General features: G+C 43.7%; 1 protein-coding gene across 12 annotated transcripts; it reads right to left on the bottom strand.

Moving 5' to 3' along the window:
- Window positions 1-99: 99 nt before the first annotated feature.
- Window positions 100-22,972, bottom strand: CERCAM (cerebral endothelial cell adhesion molecule). 12 transcript variants are annotated; one of them, XM_089534811.1, is made up of 14 exons: window positions 22,186-22,274; window positions 20,665-20,722; window positions 9,297-9,407; window positions 8,453-8,570; window positions 7,750-7,884; window positions 7,300-7,504; window positions 7,048-7,167; window positions 6,286-6,362; window positions 5,617-5,723; window positions 5,318-5,450; window positions 4,871-4,998; window positions 3,910-4,113; window positions 1,627-1,886; window positions 101-798 (listed from the first exon to the last, which is right to left on the bottom strand). In XM_089534811.1, the coding sequence occupies exons 1-13, from the start codon at window positions 22,202-22,204 to the stop codon at window positions 1,637-1,639; spliced, it is 1,665 nt and encodes a 554-aa protein (XP_089390937.1). In that variant the 5' UTR covers window positions 22,205-22,274; the 3' UTR covers window positions 101-798; window positions 1,627-1,636. The 12 variants fall into 12 exon arrangements, with proteins under 12 accessions (XP_089390934.1, XP_089390937.1, XP_089390938.1 ...); XM_089534812.1 differs by having other exon boundaries at window positions 21,779-22,211; XM_089534809.1 differs by lacking the exon at window positions 22,186-22,274 and adding an exon at window positions 21,282-21,360 and having other exon boundaries at window positions 20,654-20,722.
- Window positions 22,973-23,001: the final 29 nt, after the last annotated feature.

Here is a 23,001-nt window from a genome sequence, read left to right as displayed (position 1 = left end):
TACAAAGGAAGTGGAGAGAAGGGATTTCATCTCTTGCCAGAATATACTTGCCTAAGGTCACTCAATGGGTTTCCATGGCTGAGTGGGGATTCGAACCCTGGTCACCTTATGCTCAAACCACTTGTGCAAATTTCAATAAAAACTCACATTTAATCCACAATTTAATTTGCTCATTTCAGTTGTAAAAAAATACAAAGGTTTCTTGAGTCCAGGCTAACAGAGAAAAACCTGAGACAGAAAGAACACAGAAATATTTCTGTTACATCACTGTCTGGAATCAGAGTCTTTAAGAAAAAGAAGTGGTCCTGTAGTCTCTTGAGTCGGCTTACATGGAAACCACCATCGCTTCTTAGCACCCAAGGAAACGTGAGATGAACAGGAAAATCCCAACCTTCTACAAATAATTTATCCCAATAATTTAAAAGTCAGAACTGTTAGACTATTTGTACAAAGGAAGCATCATCCAGGTGAGTTGCAGAGAAAAAGTCATCTCCGTTTCCATATTAAGAAGAAGGCAGAAGAAAGGGGGGTCCAAGTCATGGCTATTTCAAAGCCATCTTGTCATTCATAGGAAAGAAGCCCTGTTGCTATTAGAAGAAGTTCCATATTAAGTGCCGTCACTAACCAGGGAGGGAGATCTCAAAGTGCTGGATGGGCACAAACTGGTCTCTGACACAGTGCCCTCCCTTATTCAAACCTTTCAAGCAAACGCAGCATGTCCTGAGAGAAGGTGGAGGATGGGAGAATCAAGTCCTGATATTTTGTCTTCTTTGGTCTTACAGGGCTCAGGTAGGGATCCTGGAAAGGAAAAGATGTATGTTATTTGCACAGAAAAATGCAAGTGCAAGAAGATAAGATTCTTGTGAAGAAGGCAGCCATACATGATATTCTAGCAATGTTTGTTCCAGTTGCTAAGGTTTCCCCTAGGCTTCAGCCATGAAGACAAATCTACTTTCTTGCTTAATTTTGGATGGAATGGAAGGGCCATGGCAGAATGGAAGGTTCTGGCCTGTAGCAATAAACACTGAAGGACTCAGAAAAAGTGGCCACTAAACGAAAATGGTGACTCAGGGATTTTTGTTTTAAATGAAAGAGGGAAACTTGACATGTAAGGCCATGCCACGTTGAGCTCACAGAGAACTTCAAACGAACAGCGCTGTGTGTAATACAGGCCTTCAGAAAACCACCAGTCCTGTAATATGCAATGTTCTTCTCAAAGGGTGCTACTTTATCTGTCCCAGAAACCTATCAGCAAGCATGATCAGTGTCTAGCTGCAAAGTTCAGCGTACAACTGTAATGGTCCTTTTCCCCATGAGGGTTTTGTTCTGTGCAAAATGTACCATTTTATTTCCAGAGTTGACTTCAAGAGAAACAAAATAGGTGAGTTTGCAGCCAAAGATGGGTGTGGGAACAGTGCAGCCCACCAAACCCATACTACTTTTGCATGCTTTCCTTGCAAACATTTGAAGCAACACTGAGAAACAGGATGGGCAAATATAAACCAAGTAAACGTATTGTGAGGGATCCATCCAGCAAGCTGAAGCTTCTGCCAAACGTTTCCTGCCACGGACAACTCTGGCTGTTTTCCCCATCTGCTGCACAGCTGTTTCTCAGGCTGTACTTACTGGGCAGATGTTATAGCTCATCCCTGGAAGGCGAGCGGAAGGAGTGGCCGGCCGTGCTTCCAGTGCCACCGCGGGCATCTTTCAGTGTCTTCTGTGAGCCGCTCCAGTCGGTCTTGCGTGAGTCGTCATCCCAGATAGTGGAGGTCTCTGTGTCACTCATCCACTGTGCGTCCCCAGTGTAGTGGGTTGGGTAGGCCAAAAGGGGATGCACAGAGTAAGCTTGTAGGTTCCGACTGCTGAAATGTTTTTTGTAATCCTCACTGGAGAAGGGAGAGAGAGAAGCATGAAGAAAGTCATCACAAAAAAAGAATCCCTTACAAATCCCATCCCATCTGAACAACTAATTTGCATCATGAAAGGAATTACGTCAAAACTTTTCGTGGTCTTAGAAAGTATCACTTTAGTCTGGGAGTGGAGGGGCTGCACCTTTATGTGTTCCTCTATGCAAAATAAATTCTTCAAACATAGAAAGTTAACATTTCAAGGAAGAAAAGGAGCTGGCCTAAACCCTACTATCTGTCATGCTATTTCCCCATATATGAGGTATATATGATTGGTATCGGGGTAAGCACTCAAATATCCATTCCTAAGCACATACTTCAAGGGGAAAATGGTGTCTTCTAAGAAAAAACTTTACCCCCATTATGCCAATGGTGTAGACTAGTATATCTTGTTCTGGAACTGGGTAGTTTTCAGCTATTTTTTTAGGGAGAGAGAGAAAGATTAAACAGAGTTTGGATGATCATGTGTCAGTAGTGCTTTAGTATTGTATTCCTGAATGGCAAAGGGCTGGATTAGATGGCCTTTATGGTCCCTTCCAAATCTATGATTCTGGATAGAGCAAGCCCAGTGCCAAGAAGGGCCAGGTGATTTTCTGGTTTGGAGCGAGAGCCTGGCTCAAATGGAAAGTGTGGAAACAGTGCCAAATAACTGGGCTCAGCCTGCTGCCTCTAAATGACATTCCCACATGGCCCAGAGCAGCAGTCAAAGCGGTCTGTGTGAAGCTGTACAGCGAGCCAAGGAAAAGGTTGCCCTCCTGAGCTCTCCCGCTGTTTCACTTGTTGGCAAGCCTGGCCTGTTTCTTCTTGCCTTTCTGCATTGCCAGCTTGGAGAACCTAGTTGTCAGCTTGCTGGGTGTAATAACAGCTTCATAATTCAGGGAAGAGAGGGTAAAATGTTCTGAGTGGACTGGATTTCCTTGTCACACTCACTGGTGCCCATTCCATCCCCATTTCTCCAGACCCAATCCACTCTAGCATACAAAACAGGGGAAACAGAACAAATGACAACACTTTTCACACTATGCCTTATTTGGCCTTAAAAATCATGCAGATTAGCCACAGACATCTGGCTTAGGTTAAGTTTCTGGGGAGGCGCTGAACAAATTGTCCTGCAGTCAAGCCTGCCAGTGTTGTCTACACACAGCCGCTGTTCCCTTTTCTCCCTCCTTCCTCCACCGCTGCTGCTTTTCCTGGGAAGCTGCTGATAATTCTTTTCCACAGCCTTCCTTCCACTGGAGGGAGGCAAGGGAATGAGCTCATGCAACCAGATGTTTTCCCTTAAGAGGTGAGAAGGAAGGGGGGGGCAAGTAGTGGGCTGGGGGGCACATTTTGCTTTGCTTTACAAGGAGGGGATTCTGCTTAACCAGTTCTGTAGCCCTGAAGGAATTTTGGAAATTCCTGGAACTGGAAAATCAGTGTGGCATGGGAGTTTGAGTGCTTTTTTAGGACTCTGGAGACCAGGATTCGAATCTCCATCCAGTCATGGAAACCCATTGGGTGACCTTGTGCATGTTACACTCTCTCCGCTTTGTGGAAGTCACACTCTCTGCAATCCCTTTCAAAATGGTGGCCAGGGGTGATGCAACATTCCATTTTGGGAGGAATTGCAGAGGAAAATTGAGGACTTGGGTCCATTTTGGAGATGCAGAGCATGGGGCGATCTGGAGAGGACAAACTGGTTTACAGACTCCACACAATTGTCCACCTTCTGCTGTACCAGAACCCTTGGCTCTGCAAGATTTTATTGCAGCTCCCATTTGTACCTAAACCTCCTCTCCTGTGCAAAACACAGGGGTTTCTTTAGCAGCAGCATGAGAATTATCAAGACAGTCATGTATTTCTGCACTGATTTCTGTCCATCAATTAACTAATCAATTTGGCTAACTGTAATCTTATAAACAGGGGAAACCATTTGATCTTCTCTCTCCCCTCTTCCCTCCACACCATATCACCACCCAAGAGATATTCAGGTTTTTCTTCCACTTTCAGGAATTCTCCTTACTTGGGGTGTTTGTCATACATGATGGGCAGAAACTCATCCACTGGCAGGATTTTGGATAGGGGCTGTGCGTCAATCAGTTTCTGAGCCCCCTTCCGTGAGATGACGTAAGCCAATGTCCAATAGGAATATTCAGGAACCACAAGGTTTCTCACATCTTCCACCAGCTCCTCAACCTCTGAGTTCACTTGTTTTCGACCCAGGTAGCTGAAAAGACACAGGAAGCCCAGATGAATTACTGTTATTTCCCCTTTATCAGGAATAACATGCAAAGCTCTGGGACAGAGAAAATGCTTTGCATGCAAAAGGTCTGGCTTCCATCTAGACTGTCCGAAGGACTTTTATCTCCCCATATGAGCCTACCAAAAAGATCCTCAAGGGAGAGCTTTCTCTAAGTCCCACCACCCTCACAGGCATATTTGGTGAGAACACAGGAGAAAGCCTTCTCAGAGGAACTGGATATATACTTAAATAAGCTTCCCCAGTTCAAGAGGAAAACAGGATGTGGTTTGAAATGAATCACAGCATTGATCTATCTAGCTCAGAAAGGTTTACACCAGTGCTGTTCAAAGTCATAGTCTGTGGAATGATGCCAGTCAAGAAGCCTTAGACTGCCGGTATGTGATGATTCTCCAAGAAAGCATGGAATATCTATATTATGGCACAATAATAAGTAATAATATGGTACATGGGTGTGACAGTGGAATTGCTGGTCCTCTGCCTCAGACAGCTTGAGAAGCACAGCTTTACAAGGTGACCAGGTTGAAAAACCTTGACTGGCAGAAGTTATCCAGAGTTGGCAAGGAGAGTGAGAGAAAAGAGGCCAACCTTGACCACCACGGGCATGGTGGAAAATATGCCGGACGTGTTGTCTGACTTACATAAGGCTTTGGACTTTGTCGCAGAAATTTTCACAATTTCCAACATTACAGAATGTAAACCCACACAACCTGACATGACGTACATCAGATCCCAGTCCATCTGTGCCTGCTCCAAGTCATTCATCAGCCTCGAGAGTCGTTGCTTGAAATAAGCCTCAAATCGAACATCGTCTTCCAGCACAACTGACTTCTCCAGCCCCTGCTCGACTATCTGATGAGAAGACACAAAGTACACAAATGCAGAGTGTTGAGAGCCACAAAGCTCAAACTCCAGTCTCTGCCCATTGCTCCACAGTACCATCCCCACCATGTCCTCTGCCTCTCTTCTTTGCCTTTTCAGGAATCAAAGCCCCCACCAGCCAGCCCTTGGATTCTTTCCCCCTTGGTGAGGGTCCTGCCCGAAAAAGGGTCTTAATAACCTGGCCAACAAGATCTCATGCTGTTACTGAGTCCTCTCTCAACCAGCTTCTCCTCTGTGCTCAGTAAATCCATCTCCTTCTGACTTTTCTCCAATTCGGCATGGCCCTTACCTCCTTCCAGACACGATGGTGGCTGAGGAAGCAGCCAACCTCCCCCTTGGTGAGTGTCCTGCCTGAAAAGGGGTCATAATAACCTGGTAACAAGTCCACACCCAGCTTCTTGATGTCACTGCTGTTTAGGGCACTGGTAGAGAAAGAGATGGAAGAAGTTGGTAACAGCTTGCTGTTCCCACACCGATGCAACTTCCCAGCATCTGCTCCCTGAGGTGACCAATTCAGCCACACAAAGAATAAAAACCCAGAAATATACAAATCACCAAGCATCTTCTGAAATAGTGGCATTCTCTCACCTTCCATCCACAGCGTTAACCACCAAGGGGTCTATCTCCAATTCAAACAGAGCATCAAGCATACGTTGCCGCCGGTCTGGACGCCGTGCCAAATTGATGAGGAAAATCTAGAAGGTGTAAATGAAAGTTTACAGCTGTGTGAGACAACAGAACAGGACAACGGAACTCCCCATGCAGATGGCACTAAGCAGCCCTTGGAGTATCTGAAGCTATCTGCATTTTTAAAAAATATCATCAGGGCAGCCAAATTAGAAGCCAAGTTGGATGGTTCCAGAACAGATGTCCAAAGCTATTGAACAATTGTGGTTTTTAATATTTTTAAAATAAAAATAAATAAGCAAGTCCCTAGTCCTCATGTTGTTGAAGAACAGCAGCATTCTTGGGCCACCAGCAATCTTTGCGTTCATTTAAGAGATGTCCAGACATGCACTGTTAAAAAGGTTTCCCCAATTTCACACACAGCCATGAAGATTATTTATGTATTGAATTTACATCCCACCTTTATCCCAAGATGAGATTCAAGGCGACTACAGACTTGCTTCAAAAACAAACTGAAAGCCAAAGTGAAGTCGTCTAAAGACATGGGGAGAAGAAAGCCTGTAATGATCTGGCATCAGCCCAGCCCTGAACTCAGAGTCCCTGCATTCCTATTCCAAGTCTTTTGCTTACCTCATCAAACCCAATTTTGGTGGGGTGCTTTGGAGGGAGGTAGACATGGCTGGAAGGCAACATGGGGGGACCATCCACTGCAAGAGAGACACAGAGCTTGGAGTGGAGGCAACGTAGCTGATCAGGTTTTATTCCCACCTATTGCTATGTTTTCCAGACATCAACAACAATGCCATATTATAATTTTAATGGATTTTTCTAACAGATGCACTACCTCTTTGCCTAGCCTTTCCCTTTATGTTCTTTGCAACATAAACACACATGCAAACACAACTGGTTAGCATTCTGTTTAGTAGTTATGAGATCTGAAGCAAGGTGCTTAGGGTGCTTGGGGTGGTGTATTGGAGATATCCTAAGATGAAAGACTACAAAGCAGTCTATTTTCTATACACAACTACTTCTTCATCTCAGAGAACATGAATTATGTAAAATGGGGGTTGGCAACCTCCAGTCCTTGGGCTAATTTTGCAAAAACTCCTTTGAAGTCAGTTGAGACCTCAAGTAAGAGCTGTCTTTCCCTCTCTTGCAGCTTGCCAAGTGGAAAGGAAAAGTGAGGAAAGGGAGAAAAGAAGTGGGGGAGAAGACTGGACAGCAAAAAAAGACTAGAGAGAAGGGGAAGAGTGACATAGATAAAAGGAATGGCACAAAGAAAGAGAGAGAAAGTGACAGCAGAAAGACAGAAACAGCAAAACAGAAATGGTGTTGGTAGAAAAGGAGTGAGAAAAATGTGCAATTCTTCAATTTGTGCATATATGCACTAACCCATAGCCTCCAGGATAAGATGTACAAAGTTGATGCGTTCATCCTCCAGTGTCTGATGTGACTTCACAGGGACATTGATGTGGCCAAAGTGTTCCTGGTTACACAAATATATCTGGGCTCCTGCAAAGGAGACAAAAAGTTACTTTATTGAACATTGCCTTACTTTTCCAAACTCTCCACATCCCTGCAATTTGCAATATACAAATGCTCCCAGAGGTTAATCTGCCCATTCCCTCTCCCACCTGTTCTCACCTGCAGCTTGACAGGAGTATGCAAAGACAATAATGTCATCAAATGGCCATGTATATCTGGGATGGGGAGGATAAAAGGCGAGGCTGGCGGTGTCGTCCTTACGTAGATCGATCAGGAAAGCAGCGTACACCATGGGGACAGGAAAGCACCCAACGCGCTGCCGGTTCTTGGTGGGAAAATAGTCTGCCGTCCTGCGGTAGTAGCCCTGGGTTGCAGAAGAAATGCATTTTTAAAACCCCATGACCTAACACTATTCACCCATCTTTACAAATGTATTTTTTAAACCAAAATTGAATGCTATCTTGAACTAAAAAGGTGGGAATGAAGCCCAATATATCCTGCAGCATAGTTAAGGAGGACACTTAAACACCTCTATGGTAAACTGCCTTGAGTTCCAGCCCAGGAAAAAGGCAGGGAATAAAGAAAGAAATGCCTACCTAACTGGCTCACCTGAGGAGTAATCCCACACCAAAAATTTGAGTAGTACGTCTGGGATTCCAGCATGGGTGCCACAACGGACCTGTTCTGTGCAATTAGGAACTTCAGAGTCTGGTTGTTTGCCAGGATGCTGTCAGTGTCAGTGAACTAAGGGCAGAATTAAAACACAAGGCAGTCATGTTGTTTCACTGGCAAGCAGATCCTTTGAGGGATCCGAGTAGGTTCCACAACATTTCCCCAAGAGAAATAACTGGGACTGGTAAATAGAAAAATCTTCTCATTTGTGGTTTTGACCGATTTCAGAATGGAGGGAGAATGGGCAGGTGAGGTTAGGCGCTACAAGGCGGGAAAGGCAGAGTCACTTTAAAACAAAATTTAATCACAGAAATTTTCCTGCACTAGGGGCCCTCTAGACTATAACTCCCATCGTTACCAGCCAGTATGGCAGGCTCAGAATGATGTAAGTTGTAGTCCAAGACATCTGGAGGTCCCCTGGTTCAGGAAAACTGGTCTAGGGCAGAGGAAGCAATGAAGTAAATAATTGTTGGGAGACTTCTGTGGGGGAGAATTCAACAAGGGACAAAATGAAGAAAGAGTTTTGGGACATCACCAGAGTTACCAAATTCCCACACCCCTCTCTGCACCATGAATGCCATTCATAGGAAGAAAGCTCTGCTGCTATCCATGATGGCTCCCGATTATCCAGCTGCCTTACCAAAATGTAATCAGCCCTTTCATCCCGGGCAAAGCTCAGGGCTTCTTGTTTGAGCCTCATGATGTGTTCAAAGCGTTCATCTGTCCAGTGTTTGGGTCCTATTTCATCAGGGTAAGAGCTGGAGGAAGAGGCAAGAAGGTAAGCGCAAAGGGCAGGAGGATGTGGGTTCAGCACTGAATTTATGCAGGTGTTCCAAAAACCACGAAAAACAGCCACCGCCACTCAGCAGCAAGTTATATCCAAGCGACACCTTCTATTCCAGCTTGACAAGCACAACTGCACATTTACAGTTTCAGGTTGCTACCCCTGAACTACCAAACCGGAGCAGAATTAGACCATTTTATAGCATGGAGAATCCTCCCAGTTTATAAATCTAATCCAATTCTTTGCCCTAACACAGGGTTGTAGGCCCAATTGGAATCATTCAGTGAAGCTGAATGGCAGGATATTAAGAATGGACAAAAGCAGGAATGAGGAAAAGATGACCCTCCAGATGTTTTGGATTTCAGCTCCCAGAAGCCCCCACCCTGTAGGGCCAATCATAAGGAATTATGGGAAATGCAGTCCAAAATCATCTCTAGAGGACCAAATATTCTCCAGTCTTAGACAAAAGGACACCCAACACATAGTACAACTATAAAACTGAGAAAGTGGTGACAGCCATTGACGTGAATGGTTTACAGAAATCAAAAGCCATCACAATCATCCTCCATTTCTGCACTCTTCTTTAAGAAAACATACTTACTTTTGAACTCAGCAATGTAGGAAACACAGAAATTAATAGTATTCCTTGAGTATTTAGAAATCATAGAAAGCTGGCACAAAAAGTCCTCAAAAGAGTTACCTTGGCTCCTCCACAGCTCTCCATTCAATGTACCGGTAGTGGCTTTCCATTGCAGTAAGCCATTCACGCAGGATTTCAGTCGTGTTGTCCACATTGTGGTCAGTTCTGCACCTGTCAATCCACATTGCAACAATGAGATCAGTTCCTCTTCACATTGCTTCAACGATTACAAAAAAATAATTCAGGGAAGATGTGAGTTGGAGTCCAAAACATCTGTAGAGCATCTGAACCCCTTAGTTTCAGCCTGCAGTTCACATCAGGCCAAAAAACACAATAAAAGTAAGCACTGCATTGCTTTGTCAATAAGAGGTCATCTTGGTGCCCTCCAGAATGTTTTTTGTTTTGTTTTGTTTGTTTGTAATCCAACAGTTTGTAATCCAGCAACAAACCATGGTTTCTAGTTGTGGTTCATAGCTGTCTAACAAACCAGGAGATGACAGGCTGAGATAGAACAAGCCAGAATTCAGCCAAATGCAACCTGGATTATCATTAAATGCAAACCCAACCATTATCTAGTCCGGAGCTTGGGAAAATTCGTTTTTGCATTATCATCCCCAGAGTCCTCCAGACAGCATGGCCATTGATTCTGCTGACTGGGGGATTCTGGGATTGTATTACAAAGAGGTATATCTTATTGCTAACAACTCTCTACAGTCCAGGCAAAATATTTTTTCCAAGGTTGCTACTTTAGATCCTCTTGAAATATTCTGAACTTTCCTCAAAACACTTCTTTTGGTGGGACTCAAATATGCCATTAAAGGTACTGTTTGTGCCAGAGACCAAATAAAAACCAGTGTGAATTTCTAAGATTTGCAAGTTTATTTCAAAGCCATTTTCAGCCTCAGAAGGGCAACAATCCTGAAGGAGCCTCTCATCTCATCTGGTTATGTTCTGCACTGGCTAGGAAGTCTGCAATTTAGATGGCACTATTACAAGCCATCAGCATTCTCTTCTCCCAAGCCAGTTCCTTGAAATGACATGTTCATTTTCCAAATGGTTCCTGATCTGAGCTTGGCTACGCCAGCACATCATCTTTGGACATATTTATAGCTTGTGGCTTGTACTCTTGTGTGTTGGAATTTCCATTTGCTGGCATGTCTACTTTTAAAGGGATAGTTATGCTCTGGAAGGATGGCATGTGGGGAGAGCCTATCATCACTGTCATCGTCATCATCATACCTTCAAATATGAGCATTGTGCAGAGACTTTATTAAAGTAAGGAAGAGACACTCTTGGACCACATTTCCAAACACTCCTCACTACTGTCTATATACTAAGTCTGACAGGAGCTGCAGTCTGCCAAAATCTCAAGGGCTACGAGTTGTCCATCTGCATAGCCTTTCAGTCTAAAAGAAGCAAAACCATAAGGCAGAGCTGGGGAAACTTTGGAACTTTCCATTCCAAATATCTCAGCTTCCAGGGCCAAAACAGTGTTCAGATACACATGACCAGATTCAGGTAAACCAGGCTTAAGAGTTAAGAATGAAGGAATTTGAGAAAGAGGCAAACCAGGAAAGAAACCATTACAACGGAGGATCCGGGAAAGAGCAGAAGAGCATGCCAGCACTTTTACAGAAGGAGGAGAGAGCCGGAAGAGTTCCAAGTTCTGCCTTATTTCATCCTGACCTAAGTTCATACAGAAAAAGAACAGAACACATTTTTAAAAGGAGTATAAAAGTTAACTAAAAACATTTCACTGTTTGAACCAAGGGCTCTCTGCCTTGGTGGGCAACCTTTGGGTTTACAGAGTATTTGGTGGGAGGCAGAGGTTCCAGAATTCAGCTGGCATCTTGTACATCACCAGCCCCGTTCTCCACAGAGAATTAGCTGGCCTCCTGGCCCACATACCTAACATCATAACTTGTCACAATACCTGTCAAGACTTGTTCTCCTTTCCAAAGATTGCACCTGTGCACAGTTTTCAATGTGTCTGAAAGCTCCTGCAGGCTGAAAAGCTTCAAGATGCTCAGATTTTCACTATTTAGAAAAATCAAGGCATTGCACAGTTTATGCTCACAGATTTTGCACCCCTGACAAGTAACAGGGTATCTACATAAAGCCTATTGTAAAAGTTCAGCAGTTTCCATAGTAAATAGAAACCATTGAAGGTGATAAATCGGCATGCATGGACCGGAACATCAATTGTTTAATTGTACATTACTGGTTGAACTGGTAGCGTTGTTGCAAATGTTCCAGAGATTTTTCCAGGCAACATTTGGCCATAAAGGCCAGTATCACTGCCTTTACAGGAGAACATCAATTGTTTCTATTAAGTTTCATTGCTTTGAGGAGATAGCCAGACCAGTGCCACATTTATCCTGCTGCCTTAGATGATCACCAGAGCCCCTTATTCTATAGCTGACCTCCTTTACAGGCCACTACAACACTCTTTGGTAAGGCAGCATCATAGAATCAGAGATGCTGAACTACAGCTCCTATCATCCAGTGTGAGGCTGGAGGATGATGGAAGATGCCATCTGGCACCTCTGGAAGTGTGCTGGTTTGGCGAAGTAGAGACTCTACTGCCAGACCTGAACTGATATTCTTTCTGTTCCAAATGTTATTCCCAGTCTCTTCAGCAATTCTGGGCAGGCCAGGAACAGAAAACCCTAAAACATTGTTGGAGAGGAACCCTGCGTTTAGAAAGAAAGAAAGAATAGAAATTAATATGCACCAGACTCCCAGCACTCGAGGATCCTGCTCCCATTCCCTGCTGCCAAACTGGATTGAGACACCACTCGACTGCTTTATGGGTTTAGCAGAGGCAACAGATGGAAAACCGCTCATGTGTGCTTTCAAAAAATAAAAATTATACTGCTGGAGTAAGGTTTCCTACAAGCTCATAGAAAAGACTGTAAAACATGCCTGCAATGGATCTGCTTTGGAACCAAAGAGAAAGGGAATCCCTCCGTCTGCAAAGGTGAGGCGAGAAGACATGAAGCTCCAAGGCTAGTAATGCAAACAGCCAGGAGGGAAGGGAAGGAGCAGGCAGGAAAACAACAGGAAATGCCCTCCATTTCTTTCATTTCTTTATTACATTTATATCATGCGGTTCCTACAGTGAGCTCAAGCTGCATACATGGCTCTTTATTTTCACAATCCTGTGAATCCTTGCCCATAGGGAAACACTGGAGAATACATGCCCAGAGGCAAACATTGAATACTTGCCCATTCCCCCCCCCCCATGAACAAGTATTCTCCTATGTATCTCTATGGGCAAGTATTCTCCAATGGTTCCCTATGGGCAAATATGGTTTCCCTATGGGCAAGTACACTTGTCCTTCCATATTCGCTAGGGTTAGGGGCACAAGACCCCCGGGAATATGGAAAAACTGCAAATAACAAAACACCACATTTTTGAGGACACCTCTCCAGGTCCTCCAGCGCAACTCTGTGGTCAACATCCAACAGACACTGACCAGAGAACTGCACTGGAGGAGCTACAAATGCCTAGTATATTCTCTCTAGGAATCTCTACGTCTTTCACTGCAACTTTTAGTTAAAACTGACCACAGAGTTGCTCTGGAAGACCTAGAGATTCCTAGAGAGAACAAATTAATCAAATCCGCAAATATCAAAGCTGCAAATATGGAGGGATGAATGTACTGTCATTTGTTTTAGTACACTTAAAAAACAACAACAGGGAACGCCTCTCTCTTTAAAAACAGAATTTAGAAAAGTTTTTCCTGGTGTTTTTTTGTTTTGTTTGTTTTTTGTAGGCTACAACTCCCAGAAGCCACAAGAAGCAAAGCTGGAAGAGCCTGGGATTTGCAGTCTGAAAAAGAGAGAGAGACCCCCAAACTCTGCCTCAAAGGCAATAGGCAGCATTTCTCCCACAATGGCAAACTAACACGCCTTTCTAAAGCATTTTCTTGGGGAAGGGGGAACTTCATGCCAAACCTCATGCCTTTTAGGGGACTCTATGCTCCCTAAAACTCCACCTTGCATTCCTTCCATTCCTCCCACACCCTAAAACGAACCCATACACCTCCCAAACACCTTCTCCTTCTCCCCTGAGGGTATCTGAAACTCCTAGTGTGGGGCTGTGGCTTGAAGGTTGGACGATGGCTCTGGAGATCAAGGGGCCAATCCTGAGTCCTAAGTAACCCCATTGGGTGACCTCTCAGCCCTCAGAGGATGGCAATGGCATTTGCTTTAGTACATCTCACTAAAAAGAAAACAAAACAGGGAGTGCCTCTGTTCTTAAAAACAAAATTTAGGGGGGGAAATCTCCTTTGTGTGCCTGTGTGTATGTGAAGCCACAAGAAGACAAAAGGAGAGACAAGAGACTTTTGCCCATAGGGCAATGGCAATGCCATCCTCTGAACAAACATGCCAAGAAAAGCCCAGGTTAGGGTCCCCATAAGTGACAAGCCAAAGAGAGTGGCTTTCCAGGAGCCTGGGAAAGGAGACCCCAAACCCCACCTCCCCCCCCCAAAAATGCCCTCCCCTCCAAGCAGAGGGCTGAGCTCTTTGGGACCCCCTCTTTTCCTTCTTCTTCTTACCAGATGGAGATGCGCCTTTTGGGGTAATCCATGCGCTCCAAGGCTCCCAAATAGTGGAGCAGGGAGTGCTGGGCGTTGCGGGCGAGAATGGCGAGGACCACGGTGGGGGGACCCTCCTGGGCCCCCAGGGCCCCCTCTCCCTCTTCTTCCTCCTCCTCCTGGGACAGAGAAGAGACCCCCCAAACCCAGCCCAAGAGGAGAAAGAGCCACCAAGAAGCCAGCCAAGTCGGAGGCATGTTTGCTTGGGAAGCTGCGGAGCTCAATGGGATTTCTGGGGAGGATTTGGGGGGGGGGGAGAAAGGGGAGGGGAGAAGGGGAGGGGAATAGAGGGTTGGGATGGAGATCGAGGTCCTTCAGGGAAAGAGGAGAGCTGCCCACTCCAATGGAGTTGCCAGGCTTTGGGCTTCCTGCAGAGTTTCAAGGGTTGGATTTTGCAAAGTCTGATCCTTGTTCCATAGACACATATCGCCCCCAAGTTCCTTTGTGGTTCCCCATTACTAACAGAAAGTAAGGGAATTCCCTGCTGCAGGAGATGTGGAGAGGAGAAATAGGGGTGTAGCCATGGGATAAGCCTATAATCCTATCAGTGGTCCCCAAACTTTGGTCCTCCAGCTCCCAGGCTCCCCAAGAATAAGGCATTCTGGCAGCAGGAGTGAAAAAGATCTGGAAGACCAAAGTTTGGGGAGCACTTCTATAAGGGAAGGGTCAGGGCATTGCCCCCCAAATATGAAGTCTCCTCTCTCCCTCTTCCCCCAAAATATGCCATTCCTAGCAATGCAAAAGAGGGAGGCATTTGGAAATGATTTACACTTCCATTTGCATTCCCTTGGCTGCTTTGCCTGACCCTTTTCTGTGGACACCTACATTGTATTTCTGGGCTCAGCTGAAATTGGGTTCCTGGAAAATTTGAGGACTGAAAGGAGAAAGTCTTGGGGGCAAAATTCTTATGTGGGGGGACCAATGTCCTCAGTCCATCCCCCAGATACATTCCTGGTTGGAGTAAGATCTTACAGCCAATCTGGTTGGCTTTGGTATACGAAGGTTGGCACCATCTTGCATGCCCTAAAAGCACCAGATCCTGACTGATCTTGGAAGCTAAGCAGGGTCAACCCTGGTTAGATGGGAGACCATTTTAACTAATTTTGTTTGTAATGGCAATATTCTGATTTATGGCAATCCTATCCTATGGTTTTTCTTCTCAAGTTTTATTCAGAGAAGATTTGTTTCGGAGACTCAGAGTGCACCTTGCCCACGTTTACCCCATACATTTCCATGGTTGATTAGGGGTTCAAACCCTGGTCTCCCCGACTCCAAGTCCAACATCCAGACTGCTATAACACATTTTCTGTTTTCATTAGTTTATAAATATAAATAAATAAATGTCTGATCTTGTTCATTTTCAGTTCATGTCAGCTTTAGGGTCATTCTGCAAAGCCTAGAAATGCTACCTTTTGGGACAACAATGCCCAGAATCCCCCAAACAGCATAACCAGTGGTTCTGTTCAGAAGGCTGCATTTAGGACCATAGGATCTCACTTCCCTCTCTGGCAATGCCAACTCCACAAGGACCATTTTGTGTTCAACAGAGAATATCATGGCTTAGTGCTGACATCTAGTGACTGGAATAATCCAGTCTGGAATAATCCAGTTTTTAATCCAGCCTGTTAGAAACAAATTTAAAGTACACACAGCCCCTAAAGTAATCTGATCTCACAGAGCATATCCAAGACTTCTGCCATGTAGGAATACACAACTACAGCTTCTGTTTAAAGACCTCCAGTGAAGGAAAGTCAAACCCACCCACCCCTCAGCCGTTTATTCCAATGTCAAACTGCTCTTAGAATAAATAAGTTCTTCCTGATATTTAGGTGGAATCTCTTGTCATTTGAATCCATTGGTTCCTGTTCTAGTCTCTCTGGAGCAGCAGAAAACATCCCAGCTGGATTTCCAGGCCTTTGGTCATTTTAGCTGCCCTTCTCTGGACACATTCCAGCTTGCCAGGACACTACAGAGTCATTGGTAGGTCTGCATCTTTGCAGAAAGCGTTCCAATATACATATCTGTCTGGAAAGCAACCAGGTATGTCAGCTGGCCTAAAAGCAGAGTCCAGACAAAACTGTACAGAATCCTAGTTGTTTCTGAGCCCCAAATGCAGTATAAAGTGGACCCTCTGCATTTATGTCATGCTGGAAGACCTATGCATTCCTAGAGAGAACATATTAATCAAATCCGTGAATAATCATATCCGCAAAAGTCAAAGCCACAAATATGGAAGGCCAACTGTAGTTCTTTCCCTCCCCTGTTTCTTGCTATTTAACTTTGAGTAACTTTGAATGCCTCTGCGTAGGACCGGTAGATGGTGCTGATGTACCAGGCCTAGCTGGCCAAAGACAGAAGACCAAGCATCAACCCTAAGAGAGCCAATTGGGCAAGAAGCCCCAGATTTCTATCGTTTAAGACCAAATCTTGCCTAGACATTTAGCCAGTTGAAGACAAGATGCCAACAGCCCTTAAGCACTGGCTCCTTAACAGGTCTCCCACACTAGATTGCTATTTGCCACGTTGCCATCAGAAACATGGGGTGCACCTATACACTGTACAATTCAAACCCTGGTCTCCAGAGTCAAATAATGCAGTTTGTGACATCACTTTAAATGCCATGGCTCCATGCTACAGAATGCTGGGATTTGTAGTTTGATGAAGCACCAACACTCTTGGGCAAAGAAGGCTAAAGACCTTGTTAAAATACAAACAATGGAGCTACAGCACTTAAGGTGGTATCAAACTGCATATTTCTACAGTGTAGATGCACCCCTTGAGATTGTTTGGGAAAAAACGTCGAGATGTGGACTATGCATTTAGAGTATGCACTGCAAAATATGTCTACCCAGAAGCAAGCCTCATAAAGATCGATTGGACTTATTCCCAAGGTAAATGTCTATTGGCATGAATGGCTTTGTTTTCCAGTTCTTTCATTGAATAGGGCCAGAAGCAGACTCCTGTTCTTTCTTGCTGACCCTGGCCTTGATCTTTCCAAGACGGACTATTCTGTCATTAAACCAATGCTTCCTGAAAGACTGATCCACATCCCACAAGTAATCAATTACAAAATTACAGACCATAACATCCAGAAACCATTTGCTTTTGCAGATGAGCAGTCACTGTTAAAAATTCAATGTTTTCCCTCGCTTCAGAAGGGGTTGCCATTGCCATCCTCTGAGGCTGAGAGAGTGTGACTTGCTCAAAGTCACCCAATGAGTTTAATGGCCAAACTGGGAATTGAACCCTGGTCTCCAGAGTCATAGTCTCCCAGCCAAAACTGAGTGGATTGTTAACATGGATTGTCTGCCACTCAGCATTTGAAAACAGATTCCTGTTTCACGCATACTTAGAAAGTTGGGTTTTAATGTAATAACTAACAGCTTATATCATATTGTTACTTGGCAGTTTATTATTCCTATATTACAGATGAATATTGAGACTGAAAGAGGAGCAAGCAGGGATGCTGAGAGAAGCATCCATTACATGGAATATTCCCTAGTCCTACTCCTAATATAATCTCAAACATGCTCCAACATTTCTTATATTTAAGTGCACTTAGATACAACCTGTTTTTGCAACCTTCCTGTTTTACATCAACCTACCGTGTATTTTATAGGCACAATGTATATTTAATTTTTGCATCATTTAAAATCATGTTTTTTTACGACGGCTGTATACTGCTTTGAAATTTTCATAGATAGATGTAAAATAAATTAAGTGGTTTATTAATACTAATAAAAGCAGGAAGTGATTTGCACAGGGACAAGTATGTCAGAATTTGCTTGATCCCTTTTAATTTTACTGGGAGTCAGTAATCTTTTGTGGATTAACCAAAGGTCTATCAATATAGCCTTCTAACTGTCCCTGCTCATAGTTATGTAGCCTAACATTTTTAACATTTTAACATTTTACCTCTTCTCGGGGCTAATTGAGGATAGTGGATTTTCAATACATTTGTTGTTAGTGTTAGTGTTTTATTTAGACAGGCATCAGAATGTTTCCTATGTTCCACTTGATAAGGATATAAACCTTTTTGGTCTCTGAAGAGGCCCACAAAAACTCCATAGAGTCAACTCACAAACTCAGTTGACTCCTCATAAAATATCGCTTCGCTTAAAAGGAAAAAAAGAAAAAGAAAAAGGCAAGCAGACAGTTTGATATCTTCATTGTGTGTGTCAGGCCAAGGTGTTTTTATACCTCATTTAACTCTTAGCATAAGTTCCAAAATTCCCTGACATCCCCTATACATCTGTCTCGATTCTTCCCCCGTCTTTAATGGGAGGAGTTCTCTCTCCTTTATATTATTTCCCGCCCCTAATAAATTCTCCTACTTAAAAAAAGTGGGGATAAAGGGGGGGAGACACATAACCCCTCCAAATTCTTCAGCTTGGTCTCTCTAAAGTCTGGATGCCCGAAGCCTTTGGCCCATATAGGGCTGGGAAAAAGCATCCCTCTGGGAAGCAATGACCCATACTTTCTCAATCCCAGCCTTCTCCTAACCCCCATTCCTGGCCCTCCTTTCTCTCCCACCCACCAGGACTTCTTCGGTCAGTCCGAGTCCAAACCCGGGCAGCTGTGACCGAAAACAAAGCTCCTGCGCACACAATAACCTTCTGTCCATTCCCAGATGCTGACCGATGGAATGGACAGAGGCCGAGGCTGGAGCCATTCAAGGGCCGTGCCAGGATCCTGCTGGCAAAGGACAATATTGGCAGTGATGGAGAGTAGCTATTTCAAGGGGTTTTGTTGCCAGATGACCCGCAGAGACAGGGCTGACCCTTCACCTCCAGCCCCCAGCCACCCATGCGCCACCCTCCCAATGGCAACTGTCCGCATTCCTGACCTCAGGAGGGGGAAAAGTTTGAAAACTCTGGGAGGGGAAACAATAACAGTGTCATGGAATTGATTTAGGAGGGGGCTCTTTCCATGACAAAGGCTGGACAAAAGGACTTGGAGGCGGTGGGAAGGAAAGGAGGAGAGGGAATAAAAGGGGTCCCTCTTTCCCCCTCCATTCTCCCCTTGCAAAGCTCTGGAAGCAAACCCAAATGTGGAGGGAACCACCATCTTCTGATGGACTAGAGGAGGCAGACAAGGAGGGAAAGGGATGGATTTCACCTGTCGCCCCCTCCGGGGCGGTCCCTCCCTTTTGCCCCCCGCTTGCCCAATTTGCCCAAATTGTATTACATTTTAATCTGGGGCTAAATCTCCATGTTCTGTATAACCACTTTTCGCCTCTTAAGGAAACCCATCCCACCCAACCAGCAATTCTTTTTAAAGGTTCAGCAGAAAAAGAAAGGGAAGCTATTTCTGTGGCCTTTTCCTGCTTTTTCGTGTTGGGGATGTCTCTGTGGAAAAGCTGCTGTTGGCTGGGAAAGAGCGCAGAGGGCCCCGAATGCAAACCAATGGGTTCTAGATCAAGCCCTGAACTCTCCCTGGAAGCAAAACTAATGAAAATGAGGCCATCGTACTTTGGCCCCATCATGGGAAGGCCTGACTTTCTGGGGCAAAACGAGAGCATTGTCTTTCCCAATGACAATTCTCCTTCGGTCCTGAAATTTTTCACATTGCAGAGTGAAACCCCGAAAATTGTTCACAGCTATAACTCTTTTATTTACAATGTTCATATTTCCTTGGGAACTTTGCCTGCCTCTTTTATGGACACCTCCATTGTATTTCTAAAGCCTCAAGTGAAGTTTCAAAGTTACTGCAGTTTGGGACTGAAGGGAAATTGAATTCGAGGAGCAGAATTCTTATTTGGGAGGCAATGCTTTCCCTACAGCAACATCCCAGGATAGTTCCCACTTAAATAAGTCTTAAGTCTATGACGGTATTCACTTTTTAAACAGTATTCAGTGGTGGTTCCTAAACCTTTAGATGCTTGCAAGCGGAATTAAGCAAGCTGCAATAATGAATGGGTGCATATGCAATATATACATACATAAGCTGCCTTTATGAAAGGAAGGGAAGCACATTAATGTTAAAAATCAATACAGACATGGACATAATTCATTCTTGAGCACAGAAACATGGGCCCCCTCTTAGTGACTTTTATTTAACCAATTGTGACGCATACATATTTGTCCCCTGAGCATCTTTGTCCTAATTCTCTTTAAGAAGCAAGCTTAGTCAGTGAGTGCAGACAAGACTAAAGAGCTATATATTACGGAGGTCTGAGCATGTTCAAATTCCTGCTTGGCCACGGGTTCAAGTCCCCGCTCAGACATGGAAACCCACTGGAGACTTTGGGCAAGTCACACTTTCTATTCCTCAGAAGATAACTATTTATTTATTTATTTATTTATTTATTTATTTATTAACTATGGCAAACTCCCTCTAAAGGAACTTGCCAAGAAACCACTATGGTTCGCCTTAGGGTTGCCCTAAGTTGGAAACAACTTGAAGGCACACAACAAAGATAACAAATGGAGCAAAGAAGATGCTTCTGGTTGCTATATTATCTGGATAATTGGGTTTTATCCATATGCTGGGCTCATTTATATAGACTACATTCATGCACATCTCTAAAAGCAGAAGATCCAGAAGCAGTTTATAGGTGTTATGTCAAATTTTGCCTGCCATGTGTCTGTAATATAATGACTTGCAATCCATCCCAATCCCAAAATCCCAAGAAGTCGGATGTTCAGTGATAAGGATTTACTCTGCCAGTCTGTTCCATTGCATGAAAGTCTCCCGTAACATAATGCCCTCGTCTAGATATATTGGACTACAATTCTCATCATCCCTGACCAGAGAGGTCCATAGTCCAGGAGGAGATACAGTTAAAATAATAGATATGAACAATGCCCCAACCTCATCTTTACCAATATCTTTTTGGGGTTGTTGCAGGCTGAGTCTGTCTCTGCGCCTCCGCTTTTCCATCTGTAAAATGGAGATAACATTGTCAAAATCTACAAGTTTATTTTAAAGATTATAAGGTTAGCATATATATTAGGTGCTCTGGCCATTCTAAAGATAGTATTTAAAAGCGAAGTATCATACTGGGGAAGAAAATATAGCTCAGTGGGGATGTGTTTTACATGCAGAGTTATCATGGTTCAATTTTGGACATTTCCAAGCAAGCTGAATCCTTTCTCTCCTTGATACTAGACATTTTGGTACTTGAGATGAAGCAATAACTGGTGTCTGTCACCCATTAAGATGCATTGTCCCCAACAATTATGGCCAGTCATTTCATTTATGACTATTACATCCTTATTCCTAGGTTTTTGTGACATTTTTTGCTGCCTCAAGTGCCAAAAAACTGTATGCTCTGCTTTGTGCAGAACTAGCGAGGCAGACAAAAAGAAGCAGCCACCTCAGACTCTCAAGTTGCTTTAAGGAAAATTGTTTACTGGTTTATTCCTAATACCAAAACAAAATAGCGATACAAAAGGATAAATGTAAACATGACATCAAAAAGGCAAAGCTCAAAGCCAACCCTCTCAGAAACAGGAAACTGGTTTTCCAGCACAGCATAAATATTTTTCATTTGCTCCTTTTTTATAGGGTCAGTATGTTGAGGGAGATGGTAGTAAGGAGCAATGCAGGCAATACTCCAATGTATATGGACTAGGTCAAGTGAATATATATATATATATATATATATATATATATATATATATATATAAAAAACCTCAGAAAATTTTACCTCAGAAAATTGCAATTGGACAATGTCCTCCAAGCATACATATATATGCTTGGAGGACATTGTCCAATTGCAATTTTCTGAGGTAAAATTTTGTCACTTTGGGTTCAACACATGGAATAAAAGCTGAGAGGAGGACTTTGAGTTTCCTCAGGTGGCAAAATGGAGGAGTTTTGGGTGCTACGCACCTTCCCACACCATCCTCATCCTAATATTAAGTACAGTGTGGCAACTGAATTTGCCTTGAAAGCAAATTTTGATTTAATTCGTTTTTATCGTTGTCATTTTACCTTTCAGTGCCATGGAAAGGCAATTTCTTGTGGGATTTTTTTCTCTCTCGGGTGTCAAAATAACTCAAGATAGCTATCTTTACTTTTAAAGAGATCAACTAGGATAGAAGAGAAGAACACTGTGCTTATAGTAGATCAATTGTAGTGATATTTGATTGTCTATTGTGAAACGTGTGTATGTGTTAGGTGTGTTAGGTACTCAGGTGTATCAGTGGAGGACGCAAGGGTCTGTCTTAGTGGTTTTTTCTTCTTTTTCCTGTTTTTTCATGTGAGTTTATAATAAAAATTATTTTTTTTAAAAAAAGTTGTTCATCTTTGGCTCTTCGAAGGTTGTTCAAGTTTCTTTCAGCCTGCCTCCCCAATACAAAACAGAGGATAGGTTTTGCACTAAAATCTACAACACACACCGACATACAAACTTTGCATCACGTGGGTTTGCAATTATTTTGCAAGCATTCTCTCCATCATTTTTGTATTTTTTAAAGGGTAGAAATGCCCATTCCTTTTGGGACCAGGACGTCCACCGGCCCAGGAAGAGAATGGCCAATTCATGGGTAGACCAGAGTCAAAAGCCCTTTGTGAAGGCCCTTAACCCTTTGGCAAGCTTTGGCGATATGCGCTCCTTGCGCCACCAGACACGCGCCAGTCATGCCGGGACGTGTCTCTTCTCAGGACACAGCGGAGGCCGAGGGACGGACGCACAGAAAGACACAAATGTCTACATCTTGGTTGTGTGGAGCCATTCCTGAATGAAGTCATTTCAAAGCATCAGATGAAAATGTTCAAGCCAGGCCTTGAAATGTGGCTCCTGGCTGGACTGGGTTGCCAAGTGGAAAACTGGAGAGGGTTCCTGTACCTTTATAACTATGTAGAAGATGACATTTTATTAGTTGTTGGGTCTCAAACAACCAACACCTACTGAAATCCCTTCATAAAGGTATAGCAATAGCAACAGCAAGTCCATTTCTATAGGATAGAAACATTTCTATAGGACAGAGGTATAGAATTCTTTAGTATAGAAATATTTCTATAGGATGGAAACATTTCTGTAAGACAGAGGTATAGAATTCGATAGGATAGAAACAGTTCTATAGGATAGTAGTATAGGAGCCCTCTCCATTTTTCACTTTGGCAACCCTATAAAATTCCTAATGCAATAAACTTTCCCTTCAGAGACCTGGCTGTCCCCTACATTTCTATCATTCAGGTGTATATTAAAAATG

This window comes from Sceloporus occidentalis, unplaced genomic scaffold, assembly GCF_023333645.1.
Source record: "Sceloporus occidentalis isolate IW3139 unplaced genomic scaffold, rSceOcc1.0.p SCAF_8, whole genome shotgun sequence".
Lineage (NCBI taxonomy): Eukaryota > Metazoa > Chordata > Lepidosauria > Squamata > Phrynosomatidae > Sceloporus > Sceloporus occidentalis.
The sequence above is the reverse complement of the archived record's forward strand: the minus strand, read 5'-3'. Positions and strand labels throughout refer to the sequence as shown.

Coding starts and splice junctions, on each gene's coding strand:
- CERCAM (XM_089534808.1), bottom strand. CDS start 14,037: ATGCCTCCGACTTGGCTGGCTTCTTGGTGGCTCTTTCTCCTCTTGGGC. Junction 7,168..7,299: donor ATACTCCTGTCAAGCTGCAG/GTGAGAACAGGT, acceptor TCTCCTTTGCAG/GAGCCCAGATATATTTGTGT. Junction 6,363..7,047: donor TCTTATCCTGGAGGCTATGG/GTTAGTGCATAT, acceptor TCTCTCTTGCAG/TGGATGGTCCCCCCATGTTG.